Source organism: Vipera berus, assembly GCF_964194415.1.
Source record: "Vipera berus genome assembly, chromosome: 2".
Lineage (NCBI taxonomy): Eukaryota > Metazoa > Chordata > Lepidosauria > Squamata > Viperidae > Vipera > Vipera berus.
Genome location: NC_138203.1, coordinates 25526728 through 25553922, shown reverse-complemented (window position 1 = coordinate 25553922; position 27195 = coordinate 25526728). Strand labels below are relative to the sequence as shown.

Genomic DNA, 27195 nt, shown 5'->3' with positions numbered 1-27195 from the left:
TTGATTATCTTTTCCAGAATCTTCCCAGGTATTGAGGTCAGGCTGATAGCTCTGTAGTTTCCTGGATCTATTTTTTCCCTTTTTTGAAGATGGGAACTACATCAGCTCTCTTCCAGTCCTCTGGTAGTTCCCCAGTGCTCCATGATCTTTGAAAAATATAGTTCAGTGGTTCTGAGATCACGTCTGCCAGTTCCTTGAGAACTTTGGGGTGTAATCCATCTGGTCCTGGTGATTTGAACTCGTCGAGGCTGGACAGGTGCTCACTTACCATTTTCTTGCCTAAACTTGCGTTTCTATTCTGTTTTTTATGGCACTGGTTTGGGTAGGTTGGACTGTTTTTTCCCTTTGTGTAAAGACAGATGCAAAAAACGAGTTAAATAGTTCTGCTTTCTCCCTGTTGCTTGTCACCTTCTTGCCACTTTCCCCCACTAATGGACCAATCATTTCCTTAACTTTTTTTCTTGTTTCTTATATGTTGAAAGAAGCTTTTTTTGTTATTTTTGACTTTGGTCGTTCATTTTGAGCCTTAGCTTCCCTCAGTTCATCTTTGCAGGAACGGCTGTTTGCTGATATTCTGCCTTAGTTATGTGCCCCTCTTTCCACTTCTTATACTTGTCCTTTTTATTTTTCAGTTTATCAGAGAGTTCTTTATGCAGCCATGCTGGTTTCTTTTGAAAGCTGTTATTTTTCTTCTTTGTTAGTATTGTGCTAGACAGGGCCTTTATTATCTCACTTTTCAAAATTTCCCAAGCTTCTTGAGTTGTTTTTCCCTTTAGGATTCTCATCCATGGAATTCTTCCCAAGGTCTCTCTACGTTTATTGAAATTAGCTCTTTTAAAGTCCAAGACCAGGGGTCAGCAACCTGAAACAGTGAAAGAGCCACTCGGAACCGGTTCCCTCACAAAAGGAAAAACTGGGAGCCGCAAAAAATGTGTGCACATGCACATACATGCGCGCATGCGCAGAACAGGGTTTGACTGAAGAGTGGAGCCAAGGTGAGATATATTTTTTTAATTCCATTTATATCCCGCCCTTCTCCGAAGACTCAGAGATATGCACCTTCCCTGCATATTTGAACTGATTGGTTGAACTTTTTTAGTCCCACTTTTTTTTTTCGACTGCACATGGCAGAGGACTGGGAGCCGCAGGAGACGGCTGAAAGAGCCGCATGCGGCTCCGGAGCCGCGGGTTGCAGACCTGTGTCCAAGACTCTAGTTTGGCTGTATTCTATTGCTTGTGCTTCCATAATGTTGAATTCCAATATTGCATGATCACTTCCCCCCAAGGTTTTTTTTTAAAAAATTCCATTTATATCCCGCCCTTCTCCGAAGACTCAGGGCGGCTTACAAGCTTAGCAGTAGCCTTCATTCTATGTATGCCGCGGCCTCAAAACACTTCTATTCCACCAGGCTGACCTGGACTGACAGGCATTTTAATTAATTATATTTACAATTTTTAATTTATTTTTAGTTTTTAATTTTAATTTATTGCACAGATGATTTTAATTTTATTTTTATCTTAATTTCTGTACTTATTATATGTTTTGTTGTTAGCCGCCCTGAGTCCTTCGGGAGATAGGGCGGGATATAAATCCCATTAATAAATAAATATGCCTGCTTATACATAGGTTCCTGTGGCTTTGACACTTTCTATCATTTCATCTCTGTTAGTGAGAATTAAATCCAATATGGCTAATCCCCTAGTTCCCTTCTCTACTTTTGGGGAGAGAAAGTTGTCAGCTAGGTTTGTCAGGAATCTGTTAGATCTTCCACTTGGTGCAGAATTTGTCTCCCAGTTGATATCAGGGTAATTAAAGTCCCCCATTACTATTGTGATGCGCTTCCTACATACCTTAGTTAACTGACTAGCAAAAAGTTTATCTATTTCCTCTGCTTGGTTGGGCGGCCTATAGTGTACACCTATGGCAATGTCATTTTTTCCCCTTTTCTATTGACCCAAATACATTCAAGTTTACAGTTTTCATCATTGTTGTGCTCTATTTCTGTAGAGATAAAGGATTTAAATAATTTAAATCCCTCTAGCTGTCTGTTCCATTTGTGGGTTTCGTCCCACCATGTTTCTGTAATGGCAACAATATCATATCCGCCCTCATTTACCTGAATTTCTAGTTCATCCTGCTTACTGATATGTTAACTATTGTTGGAAATTGTGAATACTCATCTCAGTATTGAGTCTAGCAAAAGTTTCTCTATTGGTACAATTTAGATAGCTGCTTTAGAGGGCTTGCTGTTATTTGGACTTGTACAGGAAAATAATTAACATTTTCTAACATGTAAAAATGCTACACATTTGCCCTGTGATATGAGTGTTTATAGGCAGGGACGTGGTGGCTCAGTGGGTTAGGACGCTGAGCTTGTCGATCTGAAGGTCGGCAGTTTGGCGGGTCGAATCTCGAGTGCCGTGTAGCAGAGTGAGCGCCTGTTACTCGTCCCAGCTTCTGCCAACCTAGCAGTTCAAAAGCACGTAAAAATGCAAGTAGAAAAATAGGGACCACTGCGGTGGGAAGGTAACAGCGTTCCGTGTGCCTTTGGCGTCTAGTCATGCCGGCCACATGACCACGGAGACGTCCTCGGACAAGCGCTGGCTCTTCGGCTTTGAAACGGAGATGAGCACCGGCCCCTAGAGTTGGAAACGACTAGCACACATGTGCGGGGGAACCTTTACCTTTATGAGTGTTTATATACAGGGTTTCATCCAGCATGTCGTCTTCCAATAAATGCTCCATTAAGCTCCTTGCCAGACAGGAATACTATGGTATAGCTATTGAGCCACAGTAATTTTTCTCATGCCCCCCACCCCTTCTTTCCTCCCATCCCTGGGTTTACGACCAAAATTGACCCCAAAATTTGTTAAATGAGTTTTGCCCCATTTTACTTTTCTTGCCATGTTTGTTATGTGAATCACTGCAGTTGTTAAATTAGTAACACAGTTGTTAAATGAATCTGGCTTCCCTATTGACTTTGCTTGTCAGAAAGTCTCAAAAGGAGATCACATGACTCTGGGACACTGCAACCATTATAATGGTGAGTCAGTTGTCAAGCATCCAAATGTAATTCACGTGACCAGGGATGCTACATTGGTCATAAGTGTGAAAAATGGTCGTAAGTCACTTTTTCAGTGCCCTTGTAGCTTCGAACAGTCATTAAACGAACTGTTGTAAGTCAAAGACTACCTGTAATTAGTTTTGAGATTTTACAAAAGATGTTTATACCTCTCTCTTTTTTAACAATGGCTCTATTTGTGGGTAAGCTTGAAGGTAAGCTTGAAACTAAACTAGACTTGGGAGCCAAATTAATAGAATCGTTTATTATTCCTCCCTACCCTCCAGTGCCCCCCAAGAAGTTTTTCTTATCTTGGCAGTCATTTAGAAGAAACATTTTGTTATGCAGAACATGAACTGAAGAAGACAGGTGAGTATTGTTCTGCATTGCTTGTGGAGCAGAACGCCTCCCTTAAAGGGCTACTCCCTCTGCATCTCTCCACAATAGGAAAATGAATTGAAGTCTTTTTGGAAGGTTTTTTTTGTGCTTCATCTAATTAGCCACTGTGAGAAAGCAATTGATGGATTATAATGGGTCCTGAACAGCAGCACTACTATTGTATTCTGGAAGATGATCCATTTTTGAGAAGGGAAGACCTGCTGTGTTTGTAGTCCTGGATGTTCCAAAGCATCTTTAAAGACTGAATTTGGAATGCTCTGAAAGCCATTCAGAATGTCCTTTTAATGTTGCTAGGCTATAGAAGCTTCTTTCTTTTCTTCCCCTTGTCTGTAATTAAATGTGTTAATAACTTATCATTGTTAAGTGGTATTATAAGCATCATATCATATAGGTAATTCTCTGGTAGAGTTTAGTGTGGTAGAGTTCGGTGGAGTGTGTACATATGCTAAACAAATAACTTTTGTACTTTTGGCCTTTAAATGGAAAAAGTTGAGTAATGGATTGTAAAAGCCTTTTGAATGCTACTGCTTTAGCTAGGGATGGTGTGGCATGGTAACACTATAGTTTCCTAAACAAGTTAGAGCTTGATTGCATGCTACATTATTCCTTTTATTTCCTGCATTTAAGGGTAGATGTTACGGAGATGGTAACAAAAATCCAAAAGGATATAAAGTGGGTAGAAAAATTAATATGGGATTGGGGACCTTACAACATCATAAGGATTCAACATACATTGTAAGATGGGGAATGAAATTGAGATACTAGGAAAAACCCCAATTTAATAAGAATGCTTCACACTTTTTAACTGTAGATCTCACTTGTCTATTCCTGTTCAGAATGGCTGGTGGAAACATGGGAAAACTGAAAAGATGGGGAATCTGATGGATTGCAAGTGAGGACTAATAGCAAAGAGAAAATGCCCCACTCTTGAAAATGATCCCAGCAATGTTTGATTCTTTACAAACTCATGGAGAATATATATGAGCCTATGTCTATGTCTTGGTTATAATTTCATCAGATTCTTATTTTCAGATATGTTAGGTGAATGGCATGTGTATCTCAGGTTGGTCATGCATAGGTTGTGCTCACAGAACATGTTTAACCTAGTTTCTGAATTAACTTTCTGCCTGAGTTTGCAAAGTATGTACAATACATCATAAACTAACCAAACACACTTAGTCACACATAAACCAAACCTAGCTGAGGTTTGCACAAAATGGAAATGAGTTCATTAGGTCTTTAACTAATTCAGCTAAATGTATAATGGAAACACGGTGTATTCAAAATAGTAATATATTCTCTTTCTAAACTTTATTTCCATTGACTGAGTAAAGATGTCTGTTAATGCTTGCATCAGTTTATTAAGATTCTTTCATATAAAGAGGCACATCTACACAAAATGTGCCCTTTATAGAATTGTGAGGACTTTGTTCATTGAAGTTAGAACTTGTCTCAGGTCTACGGTAGGCTATAACAGTGAAGAGAAATGAGAGGTGGACAGACCGGGCCCAAAGAATCGCCAAGAGTCAGACACAATTGAATGCATAACCTCTCCTCACAAATGAGAAGTAGGCTGAATTCCACATGGAAACAGCTTTGGGGAAATGGTAAAAATCTACTTCGTACATCACAATTATAGAAGAACTTGGACATAGCAAACATACTTCTAAAATGTAAAATGTGATTTTAGTAAATAAATATTTGCAAAGGTGGGGTCTGTGTGCGTAGGCTCAGGCATGAAGTTTGGTTGTATTTTCCTGTTACTGTAAGTATGCAGTTGATGTGCTTCTTTGAAACATGATGATTCTCATAATTCTTGGGGATTATTGAAATGTTTTGCACAACGATACTGATTTTTTTCCATTTAAAAATTATTTTTCTTAACACATTTTACAGAAAGAAACAAAAAGAAAACAGTATACAAAAAACCCACAAAAAGAAATACACAAAAGTTACACAAAATACAACTATCCAAGTTAACAAAAAACCAAATAAAAATAAATAAATAGGCAGAAAAGGGGGAAATTATATATATTAATATAATCACATTTCACATTTCTAAATGCACAAAATAACATTTTTAAGGCAATTCTAATTTTTTTAAAAAATGGTGAAGTTGAAAAACAAGCTAAGGGGTTCTTAGAATTTTGGTGTGGCTGGCTAGTCAGGCAATACCTTGTAATCAATTGGACATGATACATACCTTGGTTTAGTGGTCACCATATTTGAGAGCCCTGGGGTATGTCACATTTTTTTTAATCTTCTCTACGCTATAGCAATATTTTGCAAGAATAAAACAACACCTCCAAGAAGGTGTAAAAAAAATCACACCATGAATAAATCTAGCATTTCCTGTCTGAATCAAAAAATTACAGTTAATGCAAATAAACCTAAGCTTTGTATTAGAAAATGTTTTAAATGCTTTTGCCAATGTATTCAATGGTAGATTTGACTGAAACAACCCCAAAAACATGGCCAAGTGGAATATTTTGCAGCCTGAGTTGAAATATAGATAATCCTTAATTTACAATCTTGTGTTTAGTGACCACTGTAAGTTACAGCAGCACTGAAAAAATAATTTACAGCTGGTCCTTACACTTATGACCATAGCAGCATCTCCACTGTCACATGATCAAAATCCAGGTGCTTGGCAACTGGCATGGATTTGTGATGGTTGTCCTGGGGTCATGTGATCACCATTTGAGACCTTCCAACAAACAAAGTCAATGGGAGGAAGCCATATTCACTTTACAACCATGATTCACTTAACAATCGTCTTAGTACAGTAATGGCAATTTTGATTCCAATTGCAATCATAAGTAGAGGATTATGTATATATATAAAAAACGGTGAAATTTTCTAAAAATTGACCTTTTTGTGATGTCCACATGTATGCCCACTTCTGACTTTTTTTGCAGTCTGGGAATGTTTTCCATATCAAGCTGCATCATTGCTACTTTTTGGAATCTAGAGAACAGTTTAAAGAGTAACTATGGACTGACAGTTTATCATAGATTACAATTATTGCACCTTTTGTTCTTTTCACCATAATTTATACATCTAAAGTTAATTCCACTATATGCAGTATTTGGGCTTCTAGCTCCAAGTTCAAATCTTGATTTTCTAGTATTAAAAAGATGATTTGAACATCTGTGTTGAGGTTTTAAGCCTTTTGCATGGTCGTGCTTTGCTACCTTAATTATATGAAAATTCAGTTTTGATTAAAGATAAAAGGTAAAAATGACTATGTCATGCTTTGTCTCTTGCTCCACCTTCCCAGTCTGCATTTTATTAAGCAATGAGTTAAATGTGAGTAATATATAAATGTTTCTGGGGGGAATAATACTTATGGTTCAAGATCCCGGAGAATATTCTGGCTATTTATTTAACATTTAACAGTTTTGCTGAATAAAAATAATTTCTGTCGTGTGAGGAAATTAATGAATTCCTCTATTTTTTGAGTCCAAGGTTGTATCTTTGGAATTCTGTGATAATTTTATTGAAACAAATCAAATCCAAATTAATTGTGGAATTTTCCATTTATAGTTAAACCTAAATACTGTCTGGACATGAGTTTATTCTAGTATATGGAATTAGTCTTATAGCTGATACTTTTTTAAATCTGGTGAAAACAAACTTTTAAATTGTTGGTAATAGATTGTGGTGTTGTATATTCAGAGTGCAATAATTCAGGTTCATGCTGTTTATTAGTATTTAGAAACTTCTGTGGCATTTTCATTTAACTTTTATAGATGTTTTTCTATATCAATTCAGGAATGTGAAATTTAAAAAAATCTCAGGAATGCAGTGGCAAACTGCTTCCTTGTTGCTATAAAGAAACCATCATGGATATTAGCAAGAACTGAGTTTAACTAAAGGAAATTCATTTTTTCTTTAGCAAGTAAAGCTTTATTATGATTTTCAAACATTTGGTTTTGAACTGGATTTCTTGATACTTTCCTGCTAGACTGAACATATGCAGTATTTAGATGCCTCATTCTTGGTTCCAGAATTCATGTAACCTCTGGTACTGTAAAGCACGCTGCATCTTTTGCAGCACACTGAATTACAGAACAGATTTGTAATCTTGGATCAACCTTTCCTAATGTGCCCAAATATATTACATTACAGCTTCCATCTGACTGTATGACCTTGCCTGCTTAACTGAGAGCATATTATGTCTTTGGATAAATCAGAACTGAGCCCTATTCCTGACAGGTGTCTTTATTTTTCTTTTGATTTACTGTGTCAGTTAATTCTTCAGTAGATTACTTTAAGCCAATGCCAATTAAATTTGGTACATACACTCATTCAAGCTCAGATTTTGAAATTCTACAGTTTTTATAATTACTGTTTTCTCTCTTGTATGTTAATTACAGTAAAATTAGGTTCATGTTAGATGAATATGTGGAGGAAATGTTTGAGGAAGAAGCAAACAAAAATGTCCTAAGCATTTTACAGTATAATCAGTGACCAAGTTTTCCATGTTCTTCTGCTTGTTTCTTCTTATATCCTGCTTTGGTATATTTACCAATCCCATTTTACAAATTGCAAGTACCTGTCTCTGGGGAAAAGTCTTGACTTGGAGAAAATCCTAAATATGTCTTATTTATCAATAATTTATCAATAAGAAACAGATGAACAGGTGATGAATCTAATAATACTAATTGAATGTAAATTTCAGGCCTTTTATATGGGTGAAGAGACGTCAGACAAGTCAATTTGTTCCTACACTCAGTGGTGGGATTCAGATATGTGAACAACCGGTTGTCTGTGGGGATGCTGCTTCAAAATGTCCATTCTGGGCCTGGGCAACAAAAAATTAGCTACCGGTTCTGCTGAACTGGTGTGAACTGGCTTAATCCCACTACTGCCTACACTAGATTTTATTATACTATAAGCCTCAAAGTATGATTCACACTAGTATGTCTCGAAAATAATCCAACTTGCATGTTGCCTCCGTGACTTTGCTCCTGGCTCTGGATAGAAAGGCTTGGGGTTAAAAATTTCTAAAACATCCTGTATAACACAATTATCTTATTCTTTTTGCTAGCTGCCTTGCCTTTTGCAATTCTGACTGCGAGGGGTGCTCCTTTCAAACGAGGAATGTTCTGTAATGATGAATCCATCCACTACCCTTACAAAGATGACACCATTTCATATCAGTTGTTAGCGGGGATAATTATTCCTCTCGATATAATTGTTGTAAGTTTTATCCCTCATTTTCCTCCATTAGACTGTATTTGGAAGTTGCCGTATCTTGTATTATTGGGTAAATATGGTATCAAAGATGGTACTTGGTGGCTGGAAGAAAGATACCACTGGTTTAAGCCTTTCATTTGGACAAAAAGAAATTGTTTTGGGTGGAGGGTTTTTTTTTGTTCACAGAATTCTTGTACATTTTTTAAACTTCAAAATGTAATGTTTCTTAAAGCTTTTATTAACCTGTTTGCATGCAAAGTCTTATTTTATGGGAAAGAATTAGAGGAGCTAATACTAGGTTTAAATTGTTTGGTTTGAAAAAAATACACAAGGGAGAAGCAGCAAAATTATAGCTGAAAATGAACAGTCTCATATATTGCATACCCTACCCCTGAAGTTGTAAAGGCAGTGTCCTGGTCAGTGTCCTTTTGTAAATGTCTTTTTCATCTTTGACGTGTTCTGATCTGGAAAATGATTTACTCTGGAATTTCCACAGAAAGAGAAATCCAAGTCCAAAATCATGTTCCAGGATTGTAGTAAAAGTAAATCTGGATAAACTCACACATTTTCTTTTTTTTCAGTATGAGGCATGGTTTTCTAATCGGGCCAATTGCCATACATATACATATACATATACATATACATATACATATACATATACATATACATATACATATACATATACATATACATATACATATACATATACATATACATACATACATATATATGGATATATATATATGTATACATGTATATATGTATATATGTATATAGATGGAACTTTTCTTTATTAATAGTAACAGAAGATATATGAGAAGGCTCTCCTCCTTCTCCTCTTCCCTTTCTCCTGCCCCTCTTCCCCTCCCCCCTCCCCTTCTCAAATAAATATAGTGCACTTAAAACATTTAAGCTCTGTAAATATTTTTGTTCTCTCCAATATTTCTAAAGTAAATAAAATCCCCTCCCACACCCATCATGCAGTTGGAACCAGGAGAAGCATGGACACTTCATTTTGGCTCATGGTCACCCTACTGATGATCTTGTGGATTTTTAAAAGCTAGTGTTCATTCCTGGTAGATTTCCTGTAGGGCAAAAATCCAAAGTCAAGTCCCACAGGAAATCCTTGAGGAATTATTTTATATACTTAATCTGTAAACAACAGATTGCAGTCCTTCCCAAATGTATCCACCCTATTTCTTGATTCTCTTTGTGGACTAAATTATCTGCAAAGGAGGATAATGAGAGGAAGACTTGGTTTGGGTGTGAAGCTGAGAGGAAATTCAAATGAGATTAGCATCTTCAGCAAATCCAGAAAGAAAGAGGGATTAAATATTTGATCCCGTCTACTGTGCTAAAGACTGACTTCACTTTGTCTCTGACTTATCACCTAATGGAAATGGTCACGCTATCTTACGCATTTCTGTATCACCTAACTGACTTTTTGTGATCTTATGATCTATTCTTTAAGTTTCTTTTTTGCTCTCCCTCTGTCTCTCCATCCTTTTCCTTTTTGTTATATTTTCAGTTATAAGGTTGGAGGCAAAAAATGACTTTAAAAATTGGTAAGCCATGCTGGAAGATTTTCCTTCTGAAAGTAACAATTTCTGTGACAGTTATCTGGTCTGTATAGCACCTTGCTCAGGATCTTGTGTATAGAGAATACTGCATAGCATTTGTTCTTAATTTATCATTAAAGCTTGAGTTATCCTTAAGTGGATCCAAATAAACATATGATAACTGAACCTTTAAACACTGAATCTTTAAATGTACTTCTCTTTATTTTATTGACTGATAGTCTTGAGGATCCCCTTCATGGATTACTGCCTTGTCGTGGCGAAGGGGCTTGTGTAATTCAATGAAGCTATGAGCTATGCCGTGCAGGGCCACCCAAGACGGAAAGGTCATAGCAGAGAGTTCTGACAAAACGTGATCCACTTGTTGTGATTCAGGGTCAGCCTGTGGGTTCGGCAGTTGGGTCGGACGACTCAGAGGAGGAGGAGGGGGGTGTTGAAGACCTTGCTGAGGGGGTTGAAGATCTTGCTGATGAGAGCCCTCAGCCAGGCCCCTCCCACTTGGTCACCACGGAGACCCAGCTGTGTGAGCCTGACAGCGTGGATGAAGATGACCCACAGCTGACCCTGTTCAAGGACGCCCGACGCAGGAGGCAGTCAATTAGGAGTAAACAGAGGAAGGCAATGGGGCTTCTCGGAAGGAGGCAGAGAGAAGCCACGCCCTGAACTCTATATAAGGGGAATGTGTGGGGAGGGCTGGTTTGCTGAAGGCAACCGCTTGGATAGTTCGTGTTTCTTAAAGCTCCTGTTTCTTGGTTCGTGTCTTGTTTATTTTTGTAGCTATAAATTTGGCAGGCGTAATTCCAGCCTCTTGTCGTTTGTAAAGGGGTTGTCCCTGCCTTTTCTGCAGGGCCGGTAGCAGGCTGGTACAGAACACCACTGGAGAAGGAAATGGCAACCCACTCCAGTATCTTTGCCATGAAAACCCTATGGACAGTACCAAAAGGCAAAACGATATGATGCTGGAAGATGAGCCCCTCAGGTCGGAAGGCGTCCAATATGCTACTGGGGAAGAGCAGAGGGCTAGTACTAGTAGCGCCAGAAAGAATGAAGCGACTGGGCCAAAGCCGAAAGGACGCTCAGCTGTGGATATGTCTGGTGGTGAAAGGAAAGTCCGATGCTGTAAAGATTTTTTCTCCATAGGAACCTGGAATGTAAGATCCATGAATCAAGGAAAGCTGGATGTAGTCAAACAAGAGATGACAAGACTGAACATCGACATCTTAGGTATCAGCGAACTAAAATGGACAGGAATGGGTGAATTTAATTCAGATGACCATCAGGTATACTACTGCGGGCAAGAATCCCTCAGAAGAAATGGAGTAGTCTTCATAGTCAGTAAAAGAGTAGGAAAAGCAATACTGGGATACAATCCTCAAAATGACAGAATGATCTCAGTTCGAATCCAAGGCAAACCATTCAATATCACAGTAGTCCAAGTCTATGCCCCAACCACCGGTGCTGAAGAGGATGAAATTGACCAGTTCTGTGAAGCCCTACAGCACCTTATAGAACTAACACCAAAAAATGATGTTATCATCATGAGAGATTGGAATGCTAAAGTAGGAAGCCAAAAGATAACTGGAATAACAGGCAAGTTTGGCCTTGGAGTACAAAATGAAGCAGGGCACAGGCTGATAGAATTTTGTCAAGAGAATATGATGGTGATAGCAAACACTCTTTTCCAACAACCCAAGAGATGGCTCTACAAATGGACATCACCAGACGGTCAACACAGAAATCAGATTGACTATGTGCTCTGCAGCCAAAGATGGAGAAGCTCTATACAGTCAGTAAAAACAAGACCAGGAGTTGACTGTGGTTCAGACCATGAGCTTCTCGTTGCAAAGTTTAGGCTTAAACTGAAGAAAGTAGGGAAAAGCACTAGGCCACTTAGGTATGAATTAAATCATTATTTATTTATTTATTTATTTATTTATTTATTTATTTATTTATTATATTTTTATACCGCCCTTCTCCCGAAGGACTCAGGGCGGTGTACAGGGCAATAAATATAAAAAAAAATACAAAAGTTAAAAAACGATTAAATGTAATGCCCAAGTTTAAAACAGTAATTAAAAACATATTAAAACCCCAACCCTAACCAATCAAACCAGGTCAGATTGCTCAAAAAGATACGTTTTTAGATCGCGCCGGAAGGAGTGAAGGTCGGGGGCCATCCGGAGCTCAACCGGCAAGCGGTTCCACAGGTCTGGCGCGCCCACAGAGAACGCCCTCCCCCTGGGGGCCACCAATCGACATTCTTTGATCAGAGGCACCCTGAGGAGGCCCTCTCTGTGGGAGCGCACTGGACGGAGGGAAGTTGACGCCAGCCGCAGGTGTTGCCGTAGGTAATCCCTGTTGAATATGCAGTAGAGGTGACAAATAGATTTAAGGAATTAGATCTGATAGACAGAGTGCCTGAAGAACTATGGACAGAGGTTCGAACATTGTAGAACAGGTAGCAACTAAAACCATCCCAAAGAAAAAGAAATGCAAGAAAGCAAAATGGCTGTCTGAGGAAGCTTTGCAAATAGCTGAGGAAAGGAGGAAAGTGAAAGGCAAGGGAGAAAAAGAAAGATACACCCAGTTGAATGCAGAATTCCAGAGAATAGCTAGAAGAGATAAGAATGCCTTCTTAAATGAACAGTGCAAAGAAATAGAAGAAAACAATAGAATAGGGAGGACCAGAGATCTTTTCAAGAAAATTGGAGAGATGAAGGGAACGTTTCATGCAAAAATGGGCATGATAAAGGACCAAAATGGCAGGGACCTAACAGAGGCAGAAGAGATTAAGAAGAGGTGGCAAAATTACACAGAAGAACTATACAAGAATGAGCTTAACATCCCTGGTAATCACAATGAGGTGGTCACTGACCTCGAGCCAGACATCTTAGAATGTGAAGTGAAATGGGCCTTAGGAAATCTTAGCAACAACAAAGCTAGTGGAGGTGACAGTATTCCAGCTGAGCTATTCAAAATCTTAAAAGACGATGCAGTAAAAGTGCCCACACTCAATTTTCCAGCAAATTTGGAAAACTCAACAGTGGCCACAGGATTGGAAAAGATCAGTTTACATTCCAATTCCAAAGAAAGGCAGTGCCAAAGAATGTTCCAACTATCGCACCATTGCACTCATTCCACATGCTAGTAAAGTTATGCTTAAAATCCTACAAGCTAGACTCCAGCAGTATGTGGATCGAGAACTACCAGAAGTACAGGCAGGATTTCGAAGAGGCAGAGGAACTAGAGATCGAATTGCCAACATACGCTGGATCATGGAGAAAGCTAGGGAGTTCCAGAAAAAACATCTACTTCTGCTTCATTGACTATGCTAAAGCCTTTGATTGTGTGGATCACAACAAACTGTGGCAAGTTCTTAAAGAGATGGGCGTACCAGACCATCTTATTTGTCTCTTGAGAAACCTATACAGTATGTGGGCCAAGAAGCAACAGTGAGAACTGGACACGGAACCACTGAATGGTTCAAAATTGGGAAAGGAGTCCGGCAAGGCTGTATACTGTTGCCCTGCCTGTTTAACTTATATGCAGAGCACATCGTGAGAAAGGCAGGGCTAGATGAATCAAAAGTTGGAATTAAGATTACCGGAAGAAATATCAACAACCTAAGATATGCAGATGATACCACTCTAATGGCAGAAAGTGAAGAAGAACTAAAGAGCCTCTTGTTGCGGGTGAAGAAGGAGAGTGCAAAACATGGGTTGAAACTTAACATTAAGAAAACCAAGATCATGGCATCCGGCCCTCTCAATTCCTGGCAAATAGATGGGGAAGAAATGGAGGTAGTGACAGATTTTATTTTCCTAGGCTCCAAGATCACCGCAGATGGGGACTGTAGCCAAGAAATTAAAAGACGCTTGCTCCTGGGGAGGAAAGCCATGGCAAATCTAGACAGCACACTAAAAAGCAGAGACATCACCCTGTCAACAAAAGTGCGTATAGTCAAGGCTATGGTCTTCCCAGTTGCAATTATGGCAGTGAAAGCTGGACCATAAGAAAGGCTGAGTGCCAAAGAATTGAGGCCTTTGAACTGTGGTGCTGGAGAAGACTCCTGCGAGTCCCTTGGACTGCAAGGCGATCAAACCGGTCAGTCCTAGAGGAGATCAACCCTGACTGCTCCTTAGAAGGCCAGATCCTGAAGCTAAAACTCAAATACTTTGGGAAGGACTCACTGGAGAAGAGCCTAATGCTGGGAAAGATTGAGGGCAATAGAAGAAAGGGACGACAGAGAATGAGGTGGCTGGATGGAGTCACTGAAGCAGTAGGCGTGAGTTTAAATGGACTCCAGAAGATGGTAGAGGACAGGAAGGCTTGGAGGAACATTGTCCATAGGGTTGCGATGGGTCGGACACGACTTCTCAGCTAACAACAACAAGTCTTGAGGATAAGCTAAATATTCTTTTCTCTCTTCTCCTGTCCACCCTTTCTGTAAAATATGCCAAAGAAAAAGAAAATTGTCCTTCAAATGGCCATAACAAGGTGGTACTTTTATGTTTTTATGAAAAGTTTATTGGTTCCAGCTGCCAAATCTATAAGCTACATGGATCTCCTATAGGAGTTTAGATGATGAATGATTGTGGTATTTAATATTTTTGTATCTTTGCCTTTTATTTTAAATTAGCTATTTAAGCATCATGGAACATCTGCAACTTAATCACCAGAGATATAGGAGACTGCCAACTTGTTTAATTTAATGGGACTTTCTTTCTTTCTTTCTTTCTTTCTTTCTTTCTTTCTTTCTTTCTTTCTTTCTTTCTTTCTTTCTTTCTTTCTTTCTTTCTTTCTTTCTTTCTTTCTTTCTTTCTTTTTCCCATTATAGGAGGCAGAAATAAACTAATGACCTCTATAGAGAGAATGTTTTTGGAGTTCCATCTGCCACCATTTCTGTGTTTGCTCAATCAAGTGGATCTCATACTGATATTTGAATTTTATTTTTTAATGCATTGAGACAGGTAATTGGGGATCCCTAATATTATGCTGCACATTTATTATAGTTTAGCTTATTTCTAGTAAGACTTTTTCTTATACTGAAATGTTTGTACAATAGTTATATGACATAAAAGCAGGCATTTTTCTTAATGACTGTGTGGATAAAATGCCTTGCATGCCCATTTTTAAAATCCCAGATATGTACATATTGAAAGAGAGACAACATTTATTACTGCATTTTTAAGAAGTGGGAAAAGTGACTGTTGATGATTTCATGTAACACGATTTACATTTTTGCAGCAGAAATGCAGCATAAGTCGATGGATTAATGTTTCCTTCTGATTTCTGTTCTTTTGCTCTCTTAAGTTTAACTAAATATAGCTTGATCTCAGTAGTTCTAAAATATTGCTATTTTATTACTGACTGTTCTAAAAGTAGTTTCAAACCATTTTAGTCAAGCATCTTCTCAAGGTTCTATAACCATGACCACATTAACTAAAAAGGAAAGGATTTGCCTTGTTTGTTCCAACTTATGCTAAGCATTTATAAAAAGCCATTTGAAGGATTTTTACCTAATTTTCTGTATTGAAAACTGAATTACTAAAAAAATTGCTAGTCTTCTTGACTTCTAGTGTAATGTCTTATCAAACTATATAAGCAGAGGAACCATAGTTTTATGAAAAAGTTCAGGCACCCCTGATTAATTTGTATGTTTCAGCGAATCTCTAGGTAAACAGAATCTGACACACAGTATGAAATTAAATATGACATCCTTCCTCAAATATAAATGCATACTTACTATTTATGTTTACAGATTCCAAATAAAAAAACAATGAATATGACAGATAGGGAAATCCAGATGCCCTTTCTGTCAGTACATTATTGTACTCCTTTTGGCAGGAATAATAGTTTCCAAATCATTCTGGTTTTGCATTTTGATTTTTTTCTCCATTCTCCCCTAGTTTAAAAACTTTTTAATACATCTTTGAATGCATTGCTTGTTTGAAAGCTCCTACAGATTTTAAATATTATTCAAAATGGAGGATTATGAAGACATTCCAAAAATTTGGTATTTTTTTTCCCTTTGAGTACTGTATGGATGATAGGGAGGTATGTTTCAAATTCTTGTCTTCTTGAAATATCCAACTTTTTTTCTGGGTCAGGGACTTGATTTTTGCCAAAGGAGGTGGTAAAAATCGAAGGAATGTCAATCAGATTATTGCACTTGCCATAGGTGTTATTTTCTTATTTTGAATAGGTAATGACTGTTCATAAAAAAACATGCATTCAGATTTATAGGAAGATGTCACATTTACCTTTGTCCAATGTACAGGTTTTGTCAACTTCTATTTACTTACAGATTCATTGAAATGTATAATTTTATTAGGTGTGCCTAAACTTTTGTGTTCAGTTGTATGATAGAAAAAAAGGCAAGCTTAAAATATGTTTAAATAATTCAAAACAGTGAAATTTACTATGTTAGTCCAAGATTGCTCAGAAATTGCTATAGAAATTGAATAAGTAAATAAATGAACAAGTACAGATATTTCATTGTGCTTAGCTTCACATATATGTTGGATAGAAAATACTGTAAATCAGAAGAATTGGGTAATTTACTTGGCATTTGTGGAGCCTGAAGTAACAACTTGTTGTTTTATTTTTATTAAAAAGCTTCCAGACCTGTGTGGAATGTCAAGAACATAAATGGAGAAATCATTCTAACCTCCTCCCCCCATATGCATTTTTAAAAACGGCTGTCTTCCAGTCTAGATTTTTCCAGTCTTTATTAACTATCTAATCTATATATTTACTACATACTGTATTCTACTATATTTTGGAAAATATAACTCAATGCCTAAAACTGGCTTTTTGACTCTTCCCTCTTTAAAATCAGATGCAGCTTATATTCCTTTGTGAACAATAGATTGAAGCATTTAACTAACTGGAAAGCCTTTAAATGTTGACATTATGAAGATAGAAAAAACAATTTCAAGTATTTTCCAAGATGAAATGAAAATAGGCAAACTGGGCTGTTAACATCTGAATTACCATGATACAGTAACAAGAAGAGTATTCATCCAGAGTTTTGGAGTTCAGATACGTCTGCTCTTAGTAGTCAGATTGGACAACTGAGCTCACAAACTTTTGCTGCCACATGGAGTGAAATGTCCATAAAATATTTTGGTATTGATTTTTTGTAGCCTGAGGAATCCAATTACCAAGTATGTTCAGCAAACGTAGGCTACCTCTGTTCCATAACACCCCTAAGTTCAGATATGGTATGCATTATTGAACAGATTGTACACTGTTATCTCAGGTGGTGACATTTCTATTCTTGCTGGCTCATAACCTTATTTTCAGCATCATGCTCTCAGAAGGCAAGTAGATTCTACGGAATCACTGCAGGAATAGGTTATAAAGGCAGCTACGTCTACTCCTTAGGACCCTTAAAATAGTGAGAGATATTATTATCAAGTTTGCATCACAGATATAATAAGATTGCTATTATTAATTCAGTGAGTAGCCACATTGTTAAAAAGAACACTTCATGGGGCATAATAGAAATGTCTTGTGGTTAGCTACATAGGTGCATATGCCTTTTAATATGCTATCTTGTAGAAATGCATGATTGTGTTCCACTCTGGCAGCCTGTATAATATCTCAACATGTAGGGAAGATGGAGAGACAATCTTAATGTTTTTCCTTCCAATCAATATTGTTTCCACATCCCTAACTAATAAAGCATTATGACATTCTGACTCATTCAGCTGCTGGACTCAAACAATCTAGAAACTAAAATGGAACCTCTAGTGCTCCTGATACAAGAAACTTCTTTCTTGGTGTCTTATCCATATAAGGCTTATATTGAATTTGGTTGCTTTTGTTATTTTTGTGAAAGACTTTTGAGCAACAGGAAAAATTGGAAAGGACACCATATCATAAAACATTTGTAGACAATACTGTAAATAGCCACCTATTACTACCATTGATACTGATTTGTAGACATCACTGAAGTTCAGTTGATATCTCCAGTCACCTTTATCACACATTCCAAGAGATATAAACTAAAATTCACTCATATTTAAGAACTATGTAACTCATCTTCCGTTTTTTTCTTCTGTTTAAATTTATTATCCTTAATATTACCATGGATTACCATTACAGAAGGTATTAGCCCAGTTTCTGAGCAAATAGATACAACTGCATTAATTATTATTTATTCTAAAAATGGAAGCTAAATACTTCATTGCCAAATTATGATTTCTTGAGGAAAGTCAAATTTCTGGTTTATAGATTTCGTGAACCAAGATGCTTATACCAAATTACCATTAAAGCACAGTAATATGTAGACAAAAGAGATCAGCAAATCACATAAGGATTCAAAATTAATTTGAAATATTTAGTCCTGCATTAGAGTTGAAATAGCTACAGCAATTAAACAAGCTGCTTTGATGGAACCATTGAGTAAAATACTGCTAACTGGATTGGACTGAGGAGTTTCTGTAGCCACAAAATAATAGTCTGACAGTAGTGCTAATTAAATCCCTGCCCTGAAACTGACAAGGTGGTAATCGAACTTCATGCAACAAGTGTGACATAAAATATTAAACTATAAATAATATTTCAGGGCAAGATTAAGTATCTTGTATATTCTGTAAAGTTCCATGAAGTTGTATATAAAATATTATAGCTTCTCTAAGAAGTGATTTTGCCTAGAAATGTAATGAAACTCCTTGAGGAGATGTTCCCAAGATGGTTTACCACCTATTCTAAGCCTGAGAATAATACAGGAAATTGACTATGCCGGTTTTTCTTTTGTTAGCCAGTGCTGATGTTGCTGTCTTCACATGTGACCCCAAGACAGTTGTTTCCATTCTCCAAAGAACTTTAGAAAGTCCAGCTTTTGTATAATTCAATCAGATATAAATATTTCCTAGATTACCACTTACTAAACCATTATAAGCCACTACATAGGAAAAACTAAAGCTGAAGCATCGTATACAAAGTTAGTATTATTAAATAATCCTTGAAGTAGACCACTTTCTAGAGCAAAATTTCCTCAAGGCAACTTATGAGAAATAAACGTGGATGATAAAAGTTTGGCAATAAAAGCATAATAGAATATTGATACAATTGATACCCATCCATAGTTAGAACTTGCAACATTTTATTCAAATAAGATGGTTATAATTAACATTCCACTTATTATTATAACTTCAGTTATAAAAGATAAGCACAAATACTTCCAGCCAAGTTGAATACCAACACTATAAATTGTTATTTTCCATAATTCTAGATTTCCACCTTTGGCACCTTTGTTTTTGTTTTGGGAAACCATTATATTCTGAAGGAAGTGTGTCCGGTTTAAAAGATTCCATCTAGCTGAAGCCTGGGAGGTTCCCATGTTTAAAAGTTGGCCTTTAACATTTCTGGCAAGAACATTGTTGTCTAGCCCTTTCACTTGGTTCCTGAATTTCCAGAACGATCAAGTTCTTGGCAAAGAAACCATTTCTTTTAAGTAAAAGGTTAAGAATGAGTGGAAATTTGATGAAAAGTTAAATGTGTTCCTTGCTGATGGTACCACTGCTGGATTTTCCGGGAAGCAGTGTTTGTCTGGTGGTAAGGATAGAGGGGAAGGTTTCTAGTTCATGTTATCTGTTCATTAAAACCAGGACAGGAACAGAAAAATGAAAGTTTATATTTCCTTCACTTTGTTTTCGATCATTCTATGAACTAGTCATCGGAAGGTTGACTGAAAATAGTTTTACAGAACCTTTATAGGCTTAATTAACACCTAGTTCATTGGAAGCCCATGTTCAGACTTGAGTATGCAGCATGTTTTACTTCTGTTGCAATTTTTAAAACATTCTTTTCTTTTTTATTCCAGATAATCATAGGAGAGGCCCTTTCGGTATATCACAACTGTTTGCACTCTAATTCATTTGTGAGAAATAGCTACCTTGCTACTATTTACAAGGCTCTGGGAACATTCCTTTTTGGTGCAGCTGTTAGCCAGTCTTTGACAGACATTGCCAAATATTCAATAGGTAGACTGAGGCCTCACTTTCTGGACATATGTAAACCAGATTGGCATCGTATCAACTGCACTGTTAATTACATTGAAAACTTCAAATGCCTTGGAGACAAAGTAAAGGTTAACGAAGGAAGGTAAGTCTGTTAACGTGTGTGCCTGGTCATGAAAATATTTTATATTTTCTTTTTGGTAAAAGTGAGAATTTAACCATTTTGTAAATAGGGTTTATGATGTCTCATCATTTGTCTTCCACTAGTATACAGAAGGTATTGTGTGTTTTGTTCCCATTAACAACAAAATAATCCAGATTTAATTCCATTAACTAGTACTGTACAAAATATTTAGCATATGCTAATTATTACTGCCAATACAATAAGATTCTAGTTATAAATTGAAGTCTTGAAAAAAGAAAAATGGAAAACATTTTTTTAAATCCCATTTATATCCCGCCCTTCTTCGAAGACTCAGGGCGGCTTACAATTTAAAGCACAAATCAATGTGCTTAGCAATTTGCATTGGTGATTTGATAGGTATTATCACTTTTGGTGTTTGTTGCTCCCCTTTTGTTGCATAGGCATTAGGCAGAGCTAGATGTGTAACCTAAAGATTAATGTGTTAATTACAGGACATTTTGCATTCCTGAAGTTGTTTTTCTGTACAGAATCATTCCCTTTATTTCCTGCTATTCAAGCTGTGAAGGTTGTTGGTATGTAGCTAGAGTGGCACCGCCCAAACATAGGAGAAAAGGGATTTGAATTTTTATAGGAATGCCAGGACTTACAAAAATACAATAAAAAAATGAAAGAAACCCGTCCAAAAGATCCTTGCAGTTTTTGCAGTTAGGATGGCAATGTGCCATGGCTTAGAAAGTACTAGCCAGAATTGCATTAAAATCTCAGATTTGTGTTTTTTTAGAAAATTACAACCCATTTCCAAAATCGGAGGGAGGGAGGGAGGGAGGGAAGAAAGAAAGAAAGAAAGAAAGAAAGAAAGAAAGAAAGAAAGAAAGAAAGAAAGAAAGAAAGAAAGAAAGAAAGAAAGAATAGTTGTGGCATGCCCAAACCCATATTTGAATCAAAATTCCTTAAATTTTTAGATCATTGCCTAGAAATACCAGAGGAACAAAATGCTTCTATATGAATTTTTTTATTATTGCTAAAAGAATGTCACTGTTTTAACAGAAAGTCAGTAGGGAAGGAAGATTGCAGATGAAAGGCTCTTTAAGTATTAAAACATTGCTTTTCCTCTCTAAGCAGAATTACAACTGATAGTATGAAAACTTAGCTGCATTCTATCCACAGTGTACTGAATGTTGTCACTATTGTCCATTCCTTTTTCCTATCAGTTTTGGTCACTTTTTTTTCTTTTTGAAGCAAGCTCCATCATGACTCATTTTCAGTCTCTTTGGAGCCTATATTCTACTCTCCCATTTTTCTCCTCTTCTCCTCACATTCAGAAGAACTGGCAGCTTATTCTTTTTCCCTGGTTTATTTTTTACTTTCCAGAAAATGCAAACTGTTCATACTGAGTTAAATCAAGATTTCTGTATGAACTAGGAAACATTAAACCTTACTTCCTAGTTATTCTGATTAAGGAATTTGCTTCTTTCTTCATATATACAGTACATTAAAAAGAAAATGATATTGTAGGTCATGTTGTTTATTCCCAAAAAGAAGTAAAATTCAGGAATCAGTTTATTAAAAATGTGCTGTGGATCATTGGAGCTTCTTTTGGAGATGAAGAAATATTTTCATTTTCACTTTATTAGTGAATGATTTGGGAGGCAGCAAAACAGAAAAAAGTGACGGCCTCTGGAGGGCTTCTCTTGCAGGGTACAAATTGACTAAGAGCAAAAAACAATATCCATTTCCCCCAGAGGGAACTCTTCCTATGATGGATGATTAGATCTGGGATATTTACCCAGTTTTGAAGGCAAATTTCTAACCCCTATGAACTTTTAAAAAAATAATCCTGAGGGCTTTTAAAAATTGGGGGGCTGAGAGTATCTGGACTTTTTTTACCATACAAGTGGCTCTGAGCCTTCCAACTCTTGTTTTATAACTGAAAAAATGCCCAATAGCCAGGAGCTTGATCCAGAGGCTTCTCTTAATACAGGCCATGAGTCCACATAAGAAAGAGAACCAGTTTGATGTAGTGATTTCCAGTGCTAAACTGGAAAGTGACTGAGCTTGTCGATCAGAGGGTCGGCAGTTTGGCGGGTCGAATCCCAAGTGCTGCATAACAGAGTGAGTGCCTGTTACTCGTCCCAGCTTCTGCCAACCTTGCAGTTCGAAATCACGTAAAAATACAAGTACAAAAATAGGGACCACTACGGTGGGAAGGTAACAGCGTTCCGTGCGCCTTTGGCGTCTAGTCATGCCGGCCACATGACCACGGAGACGTCCTCGGACAAACGCTGGCTCTTTGGCTTTGAAACGGAGATGAGCACCGGCCCCTAGAGTTGGAAACGACTAGCATGCATGTGCGGGGGAACCTTTAACTTTACCTTATATTGTACTTCAGTTATTACCTGATTTTGAACCTTTGCTGCGCTACTTGGGTATGTTCTTGATTGTTTCTCTCCAATGAACTAGTAAACTGGCTTTCATTCAGAAGGATTTCTGCCATACAGCTGAATTGAATCTAGAGACTGCTACACCTTAGATATGTCATTAAAGGTATTGTCATCTGGACAAGTACATGCATGGAAGTGCCTAGCAAAATTAACTTCATTGAAAGTAAAATGAACAAACATAAAATGGGAGCCCCTGGTTTGTCTGGTAAAAAGGTGTTCAGGCTGCTGCCTCTTTTAATATTACATATGATAAAGTGATCATGCTTGATATCATGGGAAGAGGTGGCTTGGCATTCTCCAACTGTCTAAGATTACAAACGATATAACCTGGCATTAGTCATGCTGGTTGAGGTTTATAGGGGCTAATAGAAGCTACAGGCCAAATTAAGATCAAAGATACAATTTCCATGCAGAAAAACACTATAAAACTCAAAAGTATTATTTGCTTTTTCCCCTGTGGTCAATAACTTCACAAGTGCAGTAAGTTGCCAAGGTTAATGCCTTCCCACTCTATTTAAAATTGTTTTTTTTATATATCTATAAGTAAATGTCAATGTCAAGTTTGGTATGGGATTTTTTTTGTTTATGTCTTTAAAGTGGGCTGCCTTACTACAATGAGCTTAAAATTTTGCTTTAATGAGAACTATATATAAATATATCTAATTTTAAATGGCCTTTGTTCCGTCTAAGGAAGGACACATGGTATTTTTAAGTGAAAAGAACAAAAGCAAGGAACAAAATGTAACTTATTTTGAAATTATATTATTTATAGTAGTTTTCTGGGTGTGCATGCATTCAGGTGTTTAGATAATTAAGTATTTAAAAAACTATGTGATTTAAATAAACACAAATTAAGATTTGAAGTGACAGACCTAAAATTCTTGATACCTAGTTCAAATTTTTTCTAAAGTCATTTTCTTAGAATGGAGGGGAAAAGACCGCCTCAGCTTTATTTATTTATTTATTTATTTATTTATTTATTTATTTATTTATTTATTTATTTATTTATTTATTTATTTATTTATTTATTTATTTGATTTATATACCGCCCTACTCCTAGAGGGCTCAGGGCGGTGTACAGGGCAATAAAATAAGAATACATTAGATAAATAATTTTAAAACCCAAATCCATCAGGCCAGGCCGGCTTGTTCGAATAGATAAGTTTTTAGATCACGCCGGAAGGAGCGAAGGTCGGGGGCCATCCGGAGTTCAGCTGGTAAGCGGTTCCAAAGGATTGGAGCACCCACCGAGAATGCTCTCCCCCTGGGGGTCACCAGCCGACATTCTCTGACCGGTGGTACCCTGAGGAGGCCCTCTCTGTGGGAACGTATAGGACGGAGGGACGATGACGCCGGCAGTAGGTGCTCCCGTAGGTAATCCGGACCCATGCCATGTAGGGCTTTGTATGTCATTACCAGCACCTTGAATATCACTCGGAAGGTAACTGGAAGCCAGTGCAGCTCACGGAGCAGAGGTGTAATATGGGAGTATCGGGAGACCCCCAAAAGAACTCGTGCAGCTGCACTCTGTACCAGCTGAAGCTTCCGAGTGGTTCTCAAGGGCAGCCCCATGTAAAGAGCGTTGCAGTAGTCTAGACGAGAGGTCACAAGTGCATGGGTGACTGTACGTAAGGCATCCAGGTCCAGATAGGGTCGCAACTGGCGCACCAGACGAGCCTGGGCGAAGGCCCCTCTAGTCACAGCTCCTATATGATCTTCTAAGGAGAGCTGTGAATCTAAGAGGACACCCAGATTGCGAGCCTTATCTACGGGGGGTAATAACTCGCCCCCAATATTAAGAGATGGAATAATCTGAATTTCCTGACATGCCGCTTAGTGCTTTGGTAATCAGAATTGGGAGTTTTGAGAATTGTAGTCGAAGACTTCTAGAGGAATCAGACTACGGAAGACTGTTTTAATCCAGGAGTTACTTTAATTTCTGAGTTCCTTTTTAAAACTCATTGAGATTTGTTTCAAATCTTTTTACATACTTGGCTTAAACATGGTTGGCTATTGTATCTAATACTAACTATTGATCCAAGTGAATCTCACTAATACCAACTGTAGTCCTTAAATAGAACTGCATCTAGATGGAGGGAAGAACGTAGCAGGGTACCCCAAGTCTCTGTCTTAGACCCAGTACTCTTCAATATCTTCATCAGAGATTTAGATAAGGGGATAGAAGGGGAACTCATCAAATTTGCAGACGACACCAAGCTGTCAGGAATAGCCAACACTCCAGAAGAAAGGCTCAAGTTATAAAAGGATCATGACAGACTTAAACAAAATGAAATTCAGTAAGGTTCTGCATTTAGGCAGGAAAAACCAAATGCACAGGTATAGAATAATAATAACTCTGAGAGGGATCAATAATAGTAACTGTGAGAGAGATCTCAGAGTCAAGGTCATGTGAGGTGTTAATGCCATTTTATAATGCCTTGGAAAGACACACTTGGAATATTTCACCCAGTTTTAGTCGCTGCAATATAAAAAAGATGTTGAGACTTTAGTAAGAGAAGAGCAACAAGGATGATTAGGGGACTGAAGGCTAAAATATACGAAGACGGATTGCAGGAAATGGGTATGACCAGTTTAATGAAAAGAAGGACTAAGGGTGACTTGATAATAGTATTCTAATATCTAAGGGGGTGCCACAAAAGCATCTAAGGAGAAATTTCCTGACAGAACAATTAATCAGTGGAATGACTTGCCTCCAGAAGTTGTAGGTGTCCAACACTGGAGGTTTTTGGACAACCATTTGTCTGAAAATGGTTTTGTGCCTGAGCAGGAGGTTGGACTAGAAGACCTCCAAGGTCCCTTCCAATTCTGCTATTCTGAAATTAGCCTGTTAATTATATTTTAATTTTTTTTAGCTCATGATTCCAATCTGTTCAGAACAGATCCCTGTTAAATTAACCCATGAAAGGTGGAGGAACCGGTGAAGATGTCTAATTAGTGAGAACTTTTCGCTTTGTAGGTAATAACAGAATGCTAAAATGGAAGCTGGGAATGTAACTTTGTAATATATGTCACATACAAATTCAGATATTTTCAGGACTTACAGTAAAATAGCCTCTGTACTGTCAAAGCAAGTTAGCATATCTTGCCTTGATGGTGTTCGCTTGATTTTACTTGATTAGAGTCAGCAATTTTTTTTAAAATGTATGTGGATAAGACAGAGAAGGACAAGTACTGATTTTTGCACTGCTTTAAGAAAATTAATATACTAATAATGCTGTCATAGTTTGTTTATTATTAAATTAGGACAGTTTTTGACAGGTGTTGCATAACTTGGGCAGAAATTGCAAGGCAATTTTACATACAAAATGTAAGTTTCTGGTGCTGTCGAAAAGCTAGAGTTATTTGAGAATTCCAAGCTTTTACAAAGGCCAAGCAATTCTGCTGCTTTGGCAGAGCAACAGTGGTCTTGTTGCTGTTTGTTACCCAGCTGTCTCTACCGCAAGATTCAAGTCTTATCCTATTCATGAACTGCAGTAATTGTGATATAAACACTGCAAGCAGAAGACAGCAACCTTTGTCTCAGCTGCTCCTTTGTGAAGGAAAGAGTGCCGCTTTCTGCTTGGTATCATACTTATCTCTTGCATCTTGGAGTTGCTGTGAGGTTTTGTCTGCAGAAATGCAAGCTGTGCCTTGTGGGATAAATGCTTTTGTGTGGTGTCTCCAAGCAAAGTGTTAGGGAAAGGTTTTAGGCAAGTGTTCTTGGAGTTAAGCTGCAGCCAAGAGGACTTCCCCAATCTTTCTTCAGCAGGCATCTGTATTGGGCAACAGTACTGTGCACAGCATTATCTGAAACTGTGTTGATCTTGCAGAGGATTTATATACAAGTATACTGTAAATAGAGATTGATTTGCACCACTCCCTCTATTCTCTTGGGCATCAATAGGCAATAGGAACTACAGAGGTTGCTGAACTGCATATTCCAGCATCCCTTATCATCATCTTCCACAATTGCAAAGATGGCAGGAGCTCTGCAGTATCTGGAGAGGAAAAAATTAGGCAGCATGACAACATTGACCAAAAATGACTGAGCATAGCGAGGAGCATCTCAGAAAACTGGCAGTTATTCCTTCTCCTTTAGATTAATTTCAAAGGATGTAAATGAGTCTAAACTTGGACCAGAGTAGATCCAGAGAAGGAAAACATAAGGCATGCCTTGATTAATAAATATAACTTTTTAGTAATTTTATTAAACATTACGATTAAAAAGAGAAAATTAATACAAACTAAAGTGAAAAAGTAGTGCAGAAAAGAAAACATAGAAAACAAAGGGAAAAATAAGAATACAGTAACAAAAAAGAAAAATATATAGAAATGACTTTCCCCCTCATCACAGAAATATAAACAATTTTAATAACTTATCACCTTCAAATACTGTAC

At 37.4% G+C, this 27195-nt stretch overlaps 1 protein-coding gene across 3 annotated transcripts in view; it reads left to right on the top strand.

Annotated features, from left to right (window-relative positions):
• The window catches only part of PLPP1 (phospholipid phosphatase 1), an 80208-nt gene that overhangs the window by 24611 nt on the left and 28402 nt on the right, over window positions 1–27195 (top strand). For 2 of the 3 annotated variants that reach the window (XM_081317114.1, XM_081317115.1), the window contains exons 2-3: window positions 8515–8666; window positions 20076–20356. In XM_081317114.1, coding sequence (XP_081173240.1) covers window positions 8515–8666; window positions 20076–20356 — 433 coding nt within the window. The remainder of the gene's footprint in view (window positions 1–8514; window positions 8667–20075; window positions 20357–27195) is intronic. The other variant, XM_081317113.1, reaches the window with a different exon arrangement.